The sequence below is a fragment of the Microtus oregoni genome, unplaced genomic scaffold, assembly GCF_018167655.1.
Source record: "Microtus oregoni isolate MIOR12 unplaced genomic scaffold, Mior012 000072F_ref0000427, whole genome shotgun sequence".
Lineage (NCBI taxonomy): Eukaryota > Metazoa > Chordata > Mammalia > Rodentia > Cricetidae > Microtus > Microtus oregoni.
Genome location: NW_024543979.1, coordinates 5,984,164 through 6,000,891, shown reverse-complemented (window position 1 = coordinate 6,000,891; position 16,728 = coordinate 5,984,164). Strand labels below are relative to the sequence as shown.

The 16,728-nt window shown below is 37.9% G+C and overlaps 1 protein-coding gene across 3 annotated transcripts in view; it reads left to right on the top strand.

Annotated features, from left to right (window-relative positions):
- Positions 1-16,728, top strand: part of LOC121440950 (ATP-binding cassette sub-family G member 3-like) — a 57,268-nt gene that overhangs the window by 12,578 nt on the left and 27,962 nt on the right. For all 3 annotated transcript variants that reach the window (XM_041642026.1, XM_041642025.1, XM_041642024.1), the window contains exons 5-8: positions 37-189; positions 9,662-9,798; positions 12,905-13,056; positions 14,869-14,970. In XM_041642026.1, coding sequence (XP_041497960.1) covers positions 37-189; positions 9,662-9,798; positions 12,905-13,056; positions 14,869-14,970 — 544 coding nt within the window. The remainder of the gene's footprint in view (positions 1-36; positions 190-9,661; positions 9,799-12,904; positions 13,057-14,868; positions 14,971-16,728) is intronic.

Here is a 16,728-nt window from a genome sequence, read left to right as displayed (position 1 = left end):
TAACTATTTGTAATTAAAATTCCACTTAACCTTAAGAATGATATGGTGATGCGCACAGTGACTGTGAGAGACAACATAGAGTTCTCAGCAGCTCTTCGACTGCCAATGACTATGACAAAAGATGAAAAGAGAAGACGAATTAATGAGGTCCTTGAACTTCTGTGTCTGGATAAAATGGCAAATGTCAAGGTAATGTGAAGAAAAATCTTGAAAGACTCAGAGAGAGAGAGAGAGAGAGAGAGAGAGAGAGAGAGAGAGAGAGAGAGAGAGAGAGATATTCATGTATGGATTATATATGACCCTCTGTCAACAGCTCCATATAATGTGTGTGCTCAATGCAGCTGTTCTGTGTATTAATGGTTACATGCTGTAGAGTGGAAACTGAGCTGCAAAACCTTCTTTACAGTGGCTAAACCTGGGAATGGAGTGTGATCCAGCAGGGAAGAGTGTTCCTTACATGGCCACTTTCAAATACTCCTCATGAGAGCCTCCTCTTCCCTCAGCCTTAATCTCATGACTTTAGAGAATTGGACAAGTGCTTTCTTCTGTTTATTTTCTCTTCCCCTAGAGGACTTGTCCCTTGTAGTTTCAGAATGTGTTTCTGCACTGATACAGAATGTGAGATGGAGAACTCTGGCTCTGTGTTCACTCTGCATTTATTTCCCTCCAGAGCTGTCCTTGGTCTCTTTAGCATTTATTTATAACTTGTATAGTGCATGTTGTTTTCTATAGACTTTCTTTTTGTGTTTTGTGGTGCCCAGTTTTAACTGTCAACTAGACTGGGTCTAGAATTACCTAAAATCATCTAGAAGAAAGTTTCAATGAGGAATTATAGTCAGGTTGACTTGTGGACAATTTTATTTGTCAGAAATCAGAGAAGGCATCTGATTATCTTGATTAAGCTAAGATACATGGAAAGACCTAACCCACTCAGGCAATGCCATTCTTTGGGTTTAGGTTCTGGGTGTCATGAGCATGGATAAAGTGAGCTGAACACTGACAGGCATGGATGCATTCATCCTCTCTGTGCTCTGGACCATATGTAGTCAGCTTTATCAGCTTCCTGCTTGACTTCCCTGCAATGGTCAACTATACTTTTGAATTGTGTACCAAAATAAAACCATTTAGCCTACTTGTTTACCTTTTATCTTAGTAAATGGCCAGAAACTAGGGTACACTTTGCCTTTGCCCCTGCTTCCTCATCTTCTACTTTTATTTATTCCTAGACTCTGTGTAAGGTTTAATAGATACAACCTTGGGCAAATGTAACAATAAATGGATCAAGTGATGCTTCCTGTTGAGACTTGTACAGGATTAGGAAGGGTAATGGATAAGTGGTGAGCTTCAGAGCTGACTATTACAATAGCTAGCTAATTTCTTACTGACATATTAGAAAGAATATTGAAAAGTGTTTCATCTCAGAATACTCTTTTTTAGCCATGAAAAATAAGGACATTTGCTTCTCTTAGCAATTCCATTCTTAATTATCAAAATGAGCGAAATCTTGATAACATCAGCCCTGACAGGTTATAACTATTCACATTCCTCAAAATATTGCATTGTTTACAGAACCTGATCTGGCATTTAATTTATTATTTGCCTCGAGTTTTTCAACATTAAAGTTGCTTCCCTCTTCTTGTGTTACCCACACCATCCTGACTCTCACAATGACATCAGTACATTGAGAAGATGTTGTAAGAGCTGCTTGTTCATTTCATGGCTGCCCAGACTCACTAAATATCACACAGAAACTATATTATTTAAATTGCTGCTTGTCCCATTAGCTCTAGCTTCCTATTGGCTAACTCTTACATCTTAATTTAACCAATCTCCATTAATCTGTGCCTCACCATGATGTTGATGGCAAGCAGCAAAGTTTTAATGTGTCTGTTTCTGGTGGCGGCTCCATGGCTTCTCCCTGACTCTGCCGTCTTTCTACCCAAAATTCAGTTTAGTTTTCCCTGCCTAGCTCTGTTCTGCTAAGCAACTGGCTGAAACAGATTCTGTATTAGCCAATGGTATTCATAGTATATAGACAGGAATCTCACATCACCTTCCCCTTTCTGTTTAAATAAAAAAGAAGGCTTTTAACTTTAACATAGTAAAATTAAATATAACAAAAAGGAATCAAGCAAAAATTACAGTTACAATATTTACATCTCTTTAATCTTTTATAATAATTAAAGAAAACTATAACTATCTATTTTTCAACTCCATCAAAGACTCCAAAATGGTATGATATTACTAAGTAAACAGGAAGTGCATTGTAAGCAACTTCCAAAACTCTAGAATTGACAGAGATATCTCGCTGCCTGGACAGTCACCCATAGTTCTGTATTGTAGGGGCATCCATCTTCAGCCTATAGGCCATGGTATCCAGCAAACTTTCCACAGAGCAGGAAATTTCAAAGACAGTTGAACCTGTATTGGCAGTTTGTCAGTCACTTTCTTCTTTGTCCTGCAGAATGTCAGGCAGACTCTTTCATGAATCAGGAACCCTGGAGAATCATCTTACCTTTAGGCAAATTCAACAGACATATTTCTGTGTCTGGCATGTCCAGTTCATACAGCATAGCATCAAGCATTCAGGCAAGAGCAGTTTCTTGTCCAAATGGCTAACAAACTTCATGAGGAGCCTTTTGAATGCCCATCTTCCTCTTGAAGTAATTGGTGCTGCCAGGAGCAGATGTGTCTCATTGTATATACAGATGTCTCTAGTGCAGACATTTGGTGATATGGATGAAAGTGGGCTCCCCAGAATATGATTTTCATGAATTAATGTTGCAATGTATAATAAGATAATCCCACACTAACACAGAATGGAGTATAATAAAGGTTCATTTATTTAGATGTAGACTCACATAAAAGCAATGATCAGCAGTCATCTGCGTGAACAGGGGACTGAAACCAAATCTAGCAGCCAAGGGTCAGTGCCTGCTTTTTCATCTGAATTTATAGTACATGAGACCAAGCCCAACGTTGGTCAATATCTTAAAGGCTATTGGTTGAAGGAGTTCCCACAGCCAAATAATGTCTCTGGTGGCTCCTCCTTAGCAGCAGTGAGAAGTCGGAACATACTGACTGTTGATTCCCATGATCCTTCACATTTGTTTGCAAGATGGTTGTCTTGTTGGGAAGAATAATAGAAAAGCTGATATTTACCATGCTTTCTTTTTTTTCTAAGTGATGGAATTTTGTGAACTTTGGCTCTGCTGTTTATTGATGTGGTTTATGTTTACAATGAGATAATTTCTTTCCTATTTTTTTTTAATTGACTCTCCAATTTTCTCTGCCTCTCTCCTCCTTCCTTCAATCCTTCCCCAAGGTTCCCATGCTCCCAATTTACTCAGGAGATCTTGTCTTTTTTTACTTCCCATGTAGATTAGATCTATGTAAGTTTCTCTTAGTGTCCTCATTGTTGTCTGAGTTTTCTCGGGTTGCAATTTATAGGCTGGTTTTCTTTGCTTTATGTTTAAAACCACCTATGAGTGCGTACATGTGATAATTATCTTTCTGTGTCTGGGTTACCTCATTCAAAGTAATGTTTTGTAGCTCCATCCATTTATCTGCAAAATTCAAGATATCATTATTTTTTTCTGCTATGTAGTACTCCACATCTTCCTTATAAATTCTTTGGTCGAGGGGCATTTAGGTTGTTTTCAGGTTCTGGCTATGACAAACAATGCTGCTGTGAACATAGTTGAGCACATGTCCTTGTGGCATGATTGAATGATTGAGCATCCTTTGGATATATACCCAAAAGTGGTGTTACTGGGTCTTGAGGAAGGTTGTTTTTTAATTTTCTGAGAAATCACTACACTGACATCCAAAGGGGTTGTATCAGCTTGCACTCCCCCCAGCAATGCAGAAGTGTTCCCTTTTCCCCACAACCTCTCCAGCATAAGTTGTCGTCAGTGTTTTTGATCTTGTTGGCCATTCTTACAGGTCTAAGATGGAATCTCAGAGCTTTTTGATTTGCATTTCTCAAATGACTAAGGATGTTGAACTTTTCCTTAAGTGTCTTTCAGTCATTTTAGAATCCTCTGTTGAGAGTTCTCTGATTAGGTCTGTACTCCATTTTTTTTTTATTGAATTATTTGTTCTTTCTATGACCAATTTCTTGAGTTTTTTTTGTATATTTTGGAGATCAGACCTCTTTCTGATGTGAAGTTAGTGAAAATCTTTTTCATTCTGTAGGCTGTTGTTTTGTCTTGTTGACCACATCCTTTGCTTTTCAGAAGATTTTCAGTTTCAGGAGGTCCCATTTATTAATTGTTTCTCTGAGTGTCTGTGCTTCTGGGGTTATAGTTAGGAAGTCGTCTCCTGTGCCAATATGTTAAAATGAACTTCCCACTTTCTCTTCTGTAAGGTTCAGTGTGGCTGGCTTTATGTTGATGTCTTTAACACATTTGGACTTGAGTTTTGTGCATGGTGATAGATATGAGTCTACCTGTTGGTATTTAGTTATATCAGCATCATCTTTTTTCCATTTGATATTTTTTGCTTCTTTATCAAAAATCAGGTGTTCGAAATGTGTAGATTAGTATCCTTGTCTTCTATTTGGTTCCATTGGTCCTCCTGTCTGTTCTTATGCCAATAACCAGGCTTTTTTCAGTACTGCAGCTCTGTAGTAGAGTTTGAAGTCAGGGATTGTGATGCCTGAAGAAGTTCTTTTATTGTACAGGATTTTTGGCTATCCTGGGTTTTTTGCTATTCCATATTAAGCTGAGTACTGTTTTTTGGAGGTCTGTGAAGAGTTTTGCTGGGATTTTGATGGGCATTGCATTGAATCTGTAGATTGTTTTAGGGAAGATTGCCATTTTTACTACATTGATTCTACCTTCCCAAGAGCATGGGAGATTTTTCCACTTCATGGTGTCTTCTTCAATTTCTTTCTTCAGTGATTTAAAGTTCTTGTCATACAAGTCTTTCACTTGTTTGCTTAGAGTTACTCCAAGACATTTTATGCTATTTGTGGTTATTGTCAAGTGTGTTGTTTCTATGATTTCTTCCCCAGCCTTTTTTTCATCTGTGTACAGGAGGGATACTGATTTTTTTTTAGTTAATCTTTTATCCTGCTATATTACTGAATGTGTTTATGAGTCATAGAAGTTCCTTGGTAGATTTTTTGGGGTTGCTTATGTAAACTATCATATCTTCAGCAAATAGTGAGAGTTTGACTTCTTTTCTGATTTGTATCCCCCTGATCTCCTTTTGGCGTCTTATTGCTCTAGCTAGGACCTCAAGAACTATATTGAATAGAGATGGAGAGAGTGATCAACCTTGTCTTGTTCCTGATTTTAGGGGAATCACTGGGAGTTTCTCTTCATTTAGTTTGATGTTGGCTGTTGGCTTGCTGTATATTGCCTTTATTATGTTTAGGTATGTTCCTTGTATCCCTGTTCTCTCCAAGATCTTTATCATGAAGGGATGTTGTATTTTGTTGAAAGCTTTTTCAGCATCTAATAAGATTACCATGTGGTTTTTATTTTCCAGTTTGTTTATATGGTGGATTATGTCCACAGATTTTCATATGTTTAACCATCCCTGCATCTCTGGGATGAAGCTGACTTGATCATGGTAGATGATGGTTCTGATGTGTTCTTGGATTAGCTTTGCCAGTATTTTATTTAGTATTTTTGTATCAATATTTATGAGTGAGATTGGTCTGTAATTCTCCTTCTTAGTAAAGTCTTTCTGTGATTTGGGTATCAGGGTAATTGTTACCTCATAAAAAGAGTTTGGCAATGTTCCTTTTGTTTCTATTGTGTGGAATAATTTGAGGAGTGTCAATATTAGTTCTTCTTTGAAAGTCTTGTAGAATTCTGAGCTGAAACTGTTGAAGGAGCTGCGGTGGGCTGCGTTCCTGCCCAGCTCTGCACAGCTATCTTTATACCCGAAATAATTACAGGGAAACTGTCTTCTTTTAAACACTGCCTGGCCCATTAGTTCCAGCCTCTTATTGGCTAGCTCTTACATATTGATCTAACCCATTTCTAATAATCTGTGTAGCCCACAAGGAGGCTTACCAGGGAAGATCTTAACCTGCGTCTGTGTAGGGTGGAAGAATTATGGCGACTGCCTGACTGGGCTTCTTTCTCCCAGTATTCTGTTCTGTCTACTCCGCCTACCTAATTTTCTGTCCTATCAGGGCCAAGGCACTTTCTTTATTAACAGATAAATAGATGACACTCCCACATCATGAAACCATCTGGTTCTGGGCTTTTTTACATCAAAAAGTAAGAGTTTTTATGACTGTTTCTATTTCTTCTGCAGGAATAGGTCTGTTTAATTCGCTTATCTGGCCTTGATTTAATTTTGGTAAGTGATATTTATTCAGAAAGTTGTCCATTTCCTTTAAGTTTTCCAATTTTGTGGAGTACAGGTTTTCAAAATATGACCTGATGATTCTCTGTATTTTCTTTGTGTCTGTTGTTATGTCCCCCTTTTCATTTCTGATTTTCTCTCTGCCTTTTGGTTAGTTTGGATAAAGGTTTGTCTATTTTGTTGATTTTCTCAAAGAACGAGCTCTTTGTTTCAGTGATTCTTTGCATTGTTTTCTTTGTTTCTATTTTGTTGATTTCAGCTCTCAATTTAATTACTTCCTGCTGACTATTTCTCTTAGGTGAGTTTGATTCTTTTTGTTTTAAATTTTTCAAATGTTCCATTAATTCACTAGTGTGGGATTTTTCCAGCTTCTTTATGTAGGCATTTAGTGCTATGAACTTTCCTCTTAACATTGCTTTCATTGCGTTCCATAAATTTGGGTATATTGTGTGGTCCTTTTCATTAAATTTAGGAAGTCTTTAATTTCTCCCTTTATGTTATCATTGACCCATTGATGATTCAGGTGGGCATTGTTTAATTTCCATGTGTTTGTGGGTTTTCTGGAATTAGTATTGTTGTTGACTTTTAGTTTTAAACCATGGTGATCTGATAAGATACATTGAGTTATTTCAATTTTTTTTTGTATTTGTTGAAGTTTGTTTTGTTACTGTTCAGTTTTTGAGAAGGTTCCATGAGGTGCTGATGAGAAGGTCTGTTTGGATGGAATATTATATAGATGTCTGTTAAGTTCATTTGAGTCATAACATCTGTTAATTTTCTTACTTCTCTGTTCATTTTTTTGTCGGATTGACCTGTCCAGTAGTAAGAGGGGAGGGTTCAAGTCTCCCACTATTAATGTGTGTGGTTTAATGTATGGGGTTTTATTTAAGACTTCAGACGTGTTTCTTTTACATATGAGGGTGCCCTTGTATTTGGGGCATAGATGCTCAGTATTAAGATTTCCTCTTGATGAGTTTTTCCTGTGACTAATATATAATGACCTTCTTTGTCTCTTTTGATTGATTTTAGCTTGAAGTCTATTTTGTTAGATTTTAGATAGCTATATCCACTTGTTTCTTAGGTCCATTTGATTGGAATATTTTTTTCCAAACCCTTTACTCTGAGACAATGTTTGTCTTTGAGGTTGATATGTGTTTCTTGTATGCAAAAGAACATTGGATTATGTTTTTATATCTAATCTGTTTGCCTGTGCATTTTTATAGGTGAGTTGAGTCCATTTACATTAAGGGATATTAATGACCAGTGATTGCTATCTTCTGTTAATTTAGTTGTCATTTCTGGTGATGTTAATTTGTGCATTTCCCCTCCTTTGGGATTTGCTGTTATGAGACCATCAATTGTCTGTGTTTTTGTTGGTTTAACCAACTTCCATCGGTTGGAGTTTTCCTTCTTGTATTTTATATAGGATTGGGTTTGTGGCTAGGTATTGGTTAAATCTAGTTTTGTCATGAAATATCTTGTTTTGTCCCTTTATGGTGATTGAAAGTTTTGCTGGGTATGGTAGTCTGGGCTGGCATCTGTGGTCTCTTAAGGTCTGCATAAAGCTTGACCACAACCTTCTGGCTTTCATTGTCTCCAATGAGAAGTCAGGTATAATTCTAATAGGTTTACCTTTATATGTTACTTGGCATTTTTCCTCTGAAGCTCTTAATATTCTTTCTTCACTCTGTATGTTTAGTGTTTTGATTATTATGTGGTGAGGGGTCTTTTTTGGATCCATTCTATTTGGTGTTCAATAAGTTTCTTGTATCTTCATAGACATACCTTTTTTAGGTTGGGAAAGTTTTCTATGATTTTGTTAAATATATTTTCTGTGCTTTTGAGTTGAAATTTTTCTCCTTCTTCTATATGTATAATTCTTAGATTTGACCTTTTAATGGTGTCCCACATTTCCTGTATATTTTAGGTAAAGCCTTTGTTAGATTTAATGTTTTCTTTAATTGAGAGTCTATTTTCTCTATTATATTCTCAGTGCTTGAGTTTCTCTCCCATATTTTATATTCTGTTGTTCATGCTTGTATTTGTGGTTCCTGATCATTTTCTCATGATTTCTGTTTCTATAATTCCCTTGACTTGTGCTTTCTATATTGTCTCTGTTTCAGTTTTCAAATCTTGAATAGTTTCTTTCATATGTTTGATTGCTTTTTTTTGGTTTTCTTTAAGGGATTGTTGATGTCTTCCAATTTTTGTTTGCCTTTTCCTCCATTTCTTTGAGAGAATTTCTCATTTCCTCTTTAAGAGTTTCAAACAATCTTTTGAAGTTGTTTTTTAGGTCAATTTCTTCTGATTTATCTATATTTGATCTTCAAGTCTTGCTGTTGTAGGATCTTTAGATTTTACTGGTGTTGTGTTGCTCTTTGTGGTGTTGTATGTATGTTCTTACCCTTTCTAGTCATCTTTTCCTCTACTAGGTGTGGTTGGGGCTGTCTGAGATTCTGTTAGTTAATCTAGGTGCCAGTGAATCCAAAGTTCAGATGGTTGTTCCTCATGTTACAGTCAGTGCCACAGTTCTAGTACCCCATTGGTTACTCCATGTTCCTGGAGATCAGTACTCCTGGGCTTTGCTCTGCTCCCTTGGAGCTTGCTGCCTCAGGCCTACTTTGGTCTAGGTTACTGGCTTTGACCTGTTTCTGTAAATCCTGGTCTGGATCCACTCCTGCAGAAGTCCCTGGCTTGGAGTTGGCCCTGCGAAGGTCCCTGGTTCAAGTCTACTGCCTTGAAGTTTTCAGGCTAGGGTATACCCAGAACCACAAAGAACATGGCTCAGGCTTATTCCCTCAGAGGTCCCAGATTCATGTTCAGACCCTCAGAGGTTTCAAGTTCCTGCCTATTCTTTTTGATGTCCCAGACCAACCCCTGGATCTACAGAGGTCCTCGCTCAGGCCTACTCCCTCTGTGGTCCCAGACTCATGCCTGGCCCCACAGAGATCTCTGATTCCTGCCTCCTCCCTCAGAGTTACTGGATTCATGCCCAGATTGGCTCAGGCTTTCTTTTCTAGAAGAATAATTATTCATTGCCCTAGGTTGTTTAGTTGGTTTGTTTTTTACAACATATGAATTACTACAGATACTTCTTCTCCTGTGCTGTCTTTCTTGTTCTTTAGACAGAGATTAACACAGGCTTTATGTCAAGTCTGACCTGAGTCTTTCTACTCACTTGAAAAAGAAAATCCCCTTCTTATCCTAGGTGGTCATATTTTTGCTTGTCAGAATAATGATAGAACAAAATCTTTTATTGCTGGAATAGGCTCATTCACTAATTGACAAATACTGTTCATGTTCTTTTTGATAATGATGGTTGTTGTTGCTTTAGCCTAACTCTAAAGAGATTGAGAAAAGGACCAGTATAGCCATGGAGCTGGTCACTGAGCATCCCATTTTGTTCTTGGATGACCCCACCACTGGTTTAAGCTTGAACACTTCTACTGATGTCATCTCGGTCCTGAGAAGGTAAGTGCTAAAGGAACGTTGTTTTATTCACTTAATACCTGATCACATGTGTGTATTTTTGGTGCAGGAGATTCAGAAGTAAGCAGTGGAATTCATTGTTTATTAGCTGGAAAACTCCACTAACAAGGATTACACATCAAGAACAATGAGACAGGAGCATAGGGAATGATGGCTGTGGTGAAGGTGGAGACTGCTTTAAATAGCATGTACCCATAGCACTCAAGTCAGTGTCAAGAGAGCTGAATGGGTGAGATCTGAACAAAGTGAAGGCTGGAGGGAAAATATATTTGCTCTGTGACATGGCATGTTTGATGTGTCTGGAACATTAAAGAGATCAAGTTGACTATAACCCAGTGGTCTGAGGGGATGAAAAGTTGGTAGTACACTTTCAAAGATACCATAGTGTGGGTGACTAGATAGAAGTTAAATTTCTTACAGTTCTGGATTCTGGAAGCCAAATATTAAGGTCTTCACAGGCCTTGTTTGCTGAGACTTAAGTCGCTGATTGTTAATCGTATCTTCTTTCTCTTTACCTGTCTATGCCCTGATCTCTTAAATGGACACCAGTTACATTAGGTTACCCTAGTAATTTCATGAAACTTAATTACCTTTTCAAAGACTCTGTCTCCAATTATATCCACATTTTAAGCTTTTAGATGTGAAGTCTTCAACAAATGGGTTTTTGGAAGGTTACAATTCTGCTCTCCACATTCACAGTTGAAGTGAGGTTGCATTGAGTAGATTGCCTAGACCACCTGAGCCAATGTAACGACTAAGGTTTTCCATGGCAGGGGACGGATGTGAGAAAACTTCTGAGTTTAGAGCAGAGCAATACATCATGGAGAAGGTTGTGCAGTTGCTCTGTGGGGGTGTTAAGTGTCAGCAGAATGCTTAGTTATATTGGTTCCTTAGCTAGCAACTGGTGTGTTCTGTATAGCTTTAATATAGAGTAAGTAGGTTTAACTTTGGGATTAGCCCTGGATGTGATGACTGAGGGAATGATTCCTAAGGTCTAGGTCCTGATCAAGGGGAAGAATATAGTAAAAAGAATGATATTTTATTCTCTCACAAAATAAGTCTGTGGATGAAATATTTATAGAAAGTTTATAAGGGTTAGTTTTTGCACATTTTAGAATTAACAGAGTTTACAACTGACTGACTAATCCCAAGAACTATGTAAGAACTATCCCATTCCCATGAAATAAGCTCCTGGCTGTTGAATTTACAGCCCTTTCTGTCTTTCCTTCCTTCCCCTTGTTCTTTGTTTTGTTCTGACATCATGGTCCATCACCCTAAATACTGTTTCCTGTCCCTCAAGGGATGAAGATCACTCCGCCATTGTACCTTCCCAGTGATGATGCCAACAGCTGGGGCCTTGCCATCATCTACCTGTGTCACCTTCTTGCCTCAGGTGTCACCACCTTCTGTTTCTGTCCCTTTTCCTTTCTGCTTCAGGATACACCTTAAGATCAGGTTTCTGCTCATTTTCCAGTATGGAATGCTACCCTCCTTCCCTGCGTCTCATGCCATGGGTAGTCAGTGCATTGTATGGGGTCATCCCAAGTGTGGTTTCTCCTAGTATTCTGGGAGTAAACTCAGGCCCTGATATGCTGTATCTCCTATGTCTCCAACACTCCTGGAAGTGCATCCTAGTGGTAGAATTCTTTTTAAAAACATTTTTATTTTGTGTGTGCTTGAGTTGTTTGGTGTGTGTGTACATGTGTACCTGTATAGCATGCCTGTAGAGGTCAGAGGAGAGCGCAAAGAGTTCACTTTCTCCTCCATCCAAATAAGTGTGTTCTGGGGACTGAACTAGGGTCTTAAGACTTTGCATTAAGTTTCTTTACCCATTGAGTAATCTTATTTCTTGTATTGAATCTTTATCATTTAGTCAGGCTGGTGGTTGCTGGGTAATATGATATAAAATTGCACTTTTCATTTTGTGATTTATTAATAGTCTCTCAAAGAAAATAATCAGTTATCATGCCCATTATTCTGCCATTATATTGTCTATACAAACCATTTGTCCTGGTGGAATTCAAGATGTGCACTCACCATGCTCTTTTCCTTTCCCTCCCTCCCTCCCTCCCTCCCTCCCTCCCTCCCTCCCTCCCTCCATCTTTTCTTCCTCCCTCCCTCCCTCCCTCCCTCCCTCCCTCCCTCCCATTTTTCTTCCCTCCCTTCTTCTCTCCCTTCCTTTCTTATGTTCTTCCCTCTTTTAGTATTTCTGACCATTATTACTTACTCCCTCTTTCCCTCATCCTCTATTTCATCCATCCTGTCTGTTTGTCTTTTTGAAACAGGGTCTCACACAGCATAGATGGGCCAAGTGCTAGAATGTTACAGATATGCCATCATACCCATATTTTATGAAGATATTTTCATAGAAGTTTTGAACAGTTTTTGGTTATTTGTGCTCAGATTTTCTGAAATGGTAGTTCAGCTTATTTTTTTCCCATCATGGAATTAAATGAATAATAAAGTCTCAGGCTTGACCCTCTCTAGCTGACCTCTTGGTCTATTGCTTGACATTTTGAGCCTTAACAACAGAATGGGGGAATTCTATTAGATTTTCCTTATGCCTAAACTATGAAAATCAAAATGAGATTATTGCTTCAGTGTTTATCAGGAGAGTAAGTGGTTAGGAATATGAGTCACATCATAGAACAGTGAAAACCATTTCCTGAAGAGACAGAAAGTGTGAATGATTGAGGGGAATTGTGCTTACAGTCATAGCTGTAATATTTGCTCTGTCATTGCATCTCAAGCTTGGGTGAACCTGTCAATCACCTGAGCAGCCTGCTCATGATATGGATTCCCTGCACTGACTCTGTCTGAGAAGACAGCACAGGGATCTAAATAATAACACTTCAGTGGACCCTCCAATACTGACGCCCCACATGTTAGAAGTCTTAATTTTTTAAATAAAAGCTTGGAGCTTGTTTTCTCTATTAGGTGCATTACACAAGTGAGACAGGGTGTTTTTAAGAAAAATTCAAGCTGAAATGGGAACCTAGATTATAACTTCAGGAATAAAATATTTTGTCGATAATCTCAAGGTTTCTCTCTGTCCAGTGACTTATTATTTTTCCCTCTTTAAACTTAGGATGTCTAGGAGGGGACGGACAATCATCTTCTCCATTAATCAGCCCCCATACTCCATCTTCAGACTGTTTGACAGCCTCACCTTAGTGGCCTCAGGAAAAGTCATGTTTCACGGGCCTGCACAGGAGGCTTTGGAGTACTTCAAATCTGCAGGTATGGCTGGCTTTTGCGATGAGATCTCTTTCATTCATGAGATATGTGGAGAGAGCAGGGTTTCTCAGGAATGCTACTTGACCCTCGTGCAGGCTTACTGTGTATGGGTTTCTTTATTTTAAATACCTTTGTTTAATTTGATTATAGGATTCTGTTAGTCGTGCAACACAGACTTTTTGCTGTTCAGGTCTCTTTTCTTTTCTCTTGTCTTGTAAGCATGCCTGTTGTACAAGATTTTTACTGAGTCTCCTATTCTGCTTCCCAGTTGTGGTAACCTTCTTAACTAACATGCTGGGCTCAGGGCCATTTATCTATCATTTCAACAACATTGGGAAGGTCCAGCACCATCGTGTTCTTGTTCACATAGCGGATGGTGATTTTCAGTTTTCCCCTCATGTGACCTGACTCTGAGGAGCTATGGAGACCTTGCTTAGTGGTTACTTTGCATTTCAGGTTTAGATAATTGAGAGCTGTAGTGGTTTAAGTCTGGCTCCTGCGAACTCATGTTTTTGGTCTGTCTGGTTTTATTTTACAGTGAGATTAGATAATGACATATTTTTGATGGTTCTTGCCATCAATTTTATCTTAGTGAAATATTAATATAGCTATTGTTGATTATCTTTAACTACAAATATAGGTTCAAATAATTGCTGCTCAATATTATTTATTTGTTTTGATTAATCTTTGTCATTTAATAATATGCAAAGATTTGTGGGTCTATGGAGTCCAACAAAAATTTAGGCCAAATTAAAATAATTGTTTCACAAGATGAGTCCGTGTTTGTGTGTGTGTGTGTATGTCTGTATGAATATATATGGCCTATGTCTATATCTCTGTCTGTGTAGTCTAAATCTATGTTCATGTTTATGTCCATGTCTATGTGTAGTCTATGTCTATATCCATGTGCATATCTAGATCCACATCAGTGTCCAAGTCCATGTGCATGTCTATCTCCATATCTAAGTCATTGTCCATATCAATATCTACATGTATATCCATGTTCATATCTATCTCTATGTTCATGTCCATATGTTTGTCTATGTCCATGTTCATGTCTTTGATGGGGGAGGTCCTTCTCTCTATGCGTTGCTTTTATTGGTTAATGAATAAAGAAACTGCCTTGACCTGTTGATAGGGCAGAACTTAGGTAGGAGGGGAAAACTGGACTGAGTGCTGGTATAGGCAGAGAGGAGAAGGCAGAGAGGGAGAAGCCATGGAGCCGCGGGGGAGAGAAGTGCTGAAACTTTGCTGGTAGGCCACGACCTCATGGTGATGCACAGATTACTTGAAATGGGTTAAATTAAGATGTAAGAGTTAGCAAATAAGAAGTTAGAGCGAATAGGCTAAGCAGTGTTTTAATTTGTACAGTTTCTGTGCAATTATTTCCGGTCTAAGCTAGCTGGTCGCCGGGAAGAACAAGCACCATTCTCCTACATGTCTGTGTTCATGTGTAGTCTATGTCTCGGTCTATGACTCTCACAATATATGTATGTATGTATGTATACATATACACACATATATATGTTTATGTCAGAGCCTATAGATATGTCAACTCTGTCTATGCCTGAGTATTATATATGGGTATGTATATATGTATGTATGTATAGCACCAACATAAATACATACATGCATACAATAGGCTGTGACGCAGAGATTGCTGAAATATTATGAGTGTGTATATAATAGAAAAGAACAATTTGTTGGGGGTTGGGCAAGAAGAGGAAGAAGTTCTTAGATTCAGTCCTCACTCCCCTTTCCCACTCTCTGAAAGAGGGTCCTCATGTTTATATTCATAGACTACCTTCTTTGTAGGTTACAACTATGATTCCCACAACTACCCTACAGACTTCTTCCTGGAAATCATCAATGGAGGTTTCTCTTCTCTATTAAACACAGAGGAAGATGGCCATGAAGGTATGTGAGCCTTCTAGAGTCACAGATTTTTGCCTAATTGATTTCATTAAAACATAACCATGTATCTCATGCTAATTCAGTATCTAAAATTAGCCAATAGACTTTACTGTATGCTAGTGCTGTGTTTTTTTAATTTAACGTATAAAAGAATATTTTTATGATATTGTTACAAGGGAAATTTCTGTTAAAAAGTACCTATTGATTGCCATGTTGCTTGTTCTATTGTTTTTGATAGGGTTTTCTTATGTAACCAGATTAGACTTGAATGTGTGCTCTTACTACATCACCTCCAAACTATAGGTATTACAGGGCTATGACAACATTCCTGGTTTTGTTTATAACATTTAAAAACGAGATACTTGGCAGTTTATACATTTACATACACATTCATGTCGATGGACATTTCTGTCCTGCTGAGTCCTGCAGTTGTTCAGTCCCTAAAAACCTCACAGAGGCTTATATTAATTATAAACTGGCCTATTAGCTCATTCTTATTATTAACTAGCTCTGAGAACTTTAGTTAATCCATAATAATTATCTATGTTTAGCCTCATGGCTTGGTACCTTACTCAGTGAGGTATTCTTATTTTTTTTTTTCATCTATATCTGGCTTGTGAATGCAGACTGAGCCTTTCCTCTTCCCAGAATTCTCCTAGTCTGGTTGCCTCACCTATACTTCCTGCCTGGCTACTGACTAATCAGCATTTTATCAAACCAACATGAACGGCAAATCTTTATCATGTGCAAGAGGATTTCCCACAGCACTTCCACTTTTTCTTTTCAAAACAAGAACTCTGAATCTAATTTTCTTTGTTTAACTTTTCTCATGTTATTCATAGCAACTTGTAACCAATACTCTAAACAATGACAAACATCCATAATCGATGTTTGGGCAATGTGGGCTTAGTTTTCTAAGCTACTTCCTGCTGAATGGGGGCACTGATGATTTTATGGGGACTCAAAGAAAATTTAGGATTATGATCAAGTCCTGACTGAACTATTCTGTGAGACTGGAGCATATCAGTCAGCAATCTTGAGGCTGTTCTGGGTGTAGAACACAGAGGAAACTGCAGCAGAGGTGATCTGAAACACTGGATCATCTGGGTCATCTGTTCCCATTGGAGATTTTTCAGGGGGCCTTCCTTGATCAAACTTAAATTTTCTTAACCCAGTATGAATCCACAGCCTCTCATTTCCTGTGGAAACAAAAGCAAAAGCTCTTCTCCAAAGTAACATATCTTTTCACTTAAATTTTGAAGTCAAGGCATTTTCAAATTTTATAGGTTGAATTAATTGAGCAACATTTATAATCAATTGTCTTTTAGCAGCTTTTGCTCCTTCATCAGCAGTGAAACAATACAAAGACAACACAATAACATATAGTACCAAATTCTCTGTATTTTCCATCTTTACATGGCTTTAGTTTTTTTCTACTCTCTTTTATTTTTATTTTTAGCTTTTGCTTTTTTTCAGACAGGGTTTCTCTGTGCATCTTTGACTGTCTTGGAACTTACTCTGTAGACCAGAATGCCCTTAAACTCAGAGATCCACCTGTCTCTGCTTACTGTGTACTAGGTACGATTAAAGGCATGCACCACCACACCAAACTACTCTATTTTTTCCCTGTTTTTCAAATAATTTTTTTCTATCCTTTTTCTTTTTCTCCCAAGCCTACATATATTTTTAAACACATGGTAAACTGTTTAGAGTTTTTTTTCTATTGGAATCTGTCTTTACTATAGATCTCTCTTTTTCTGA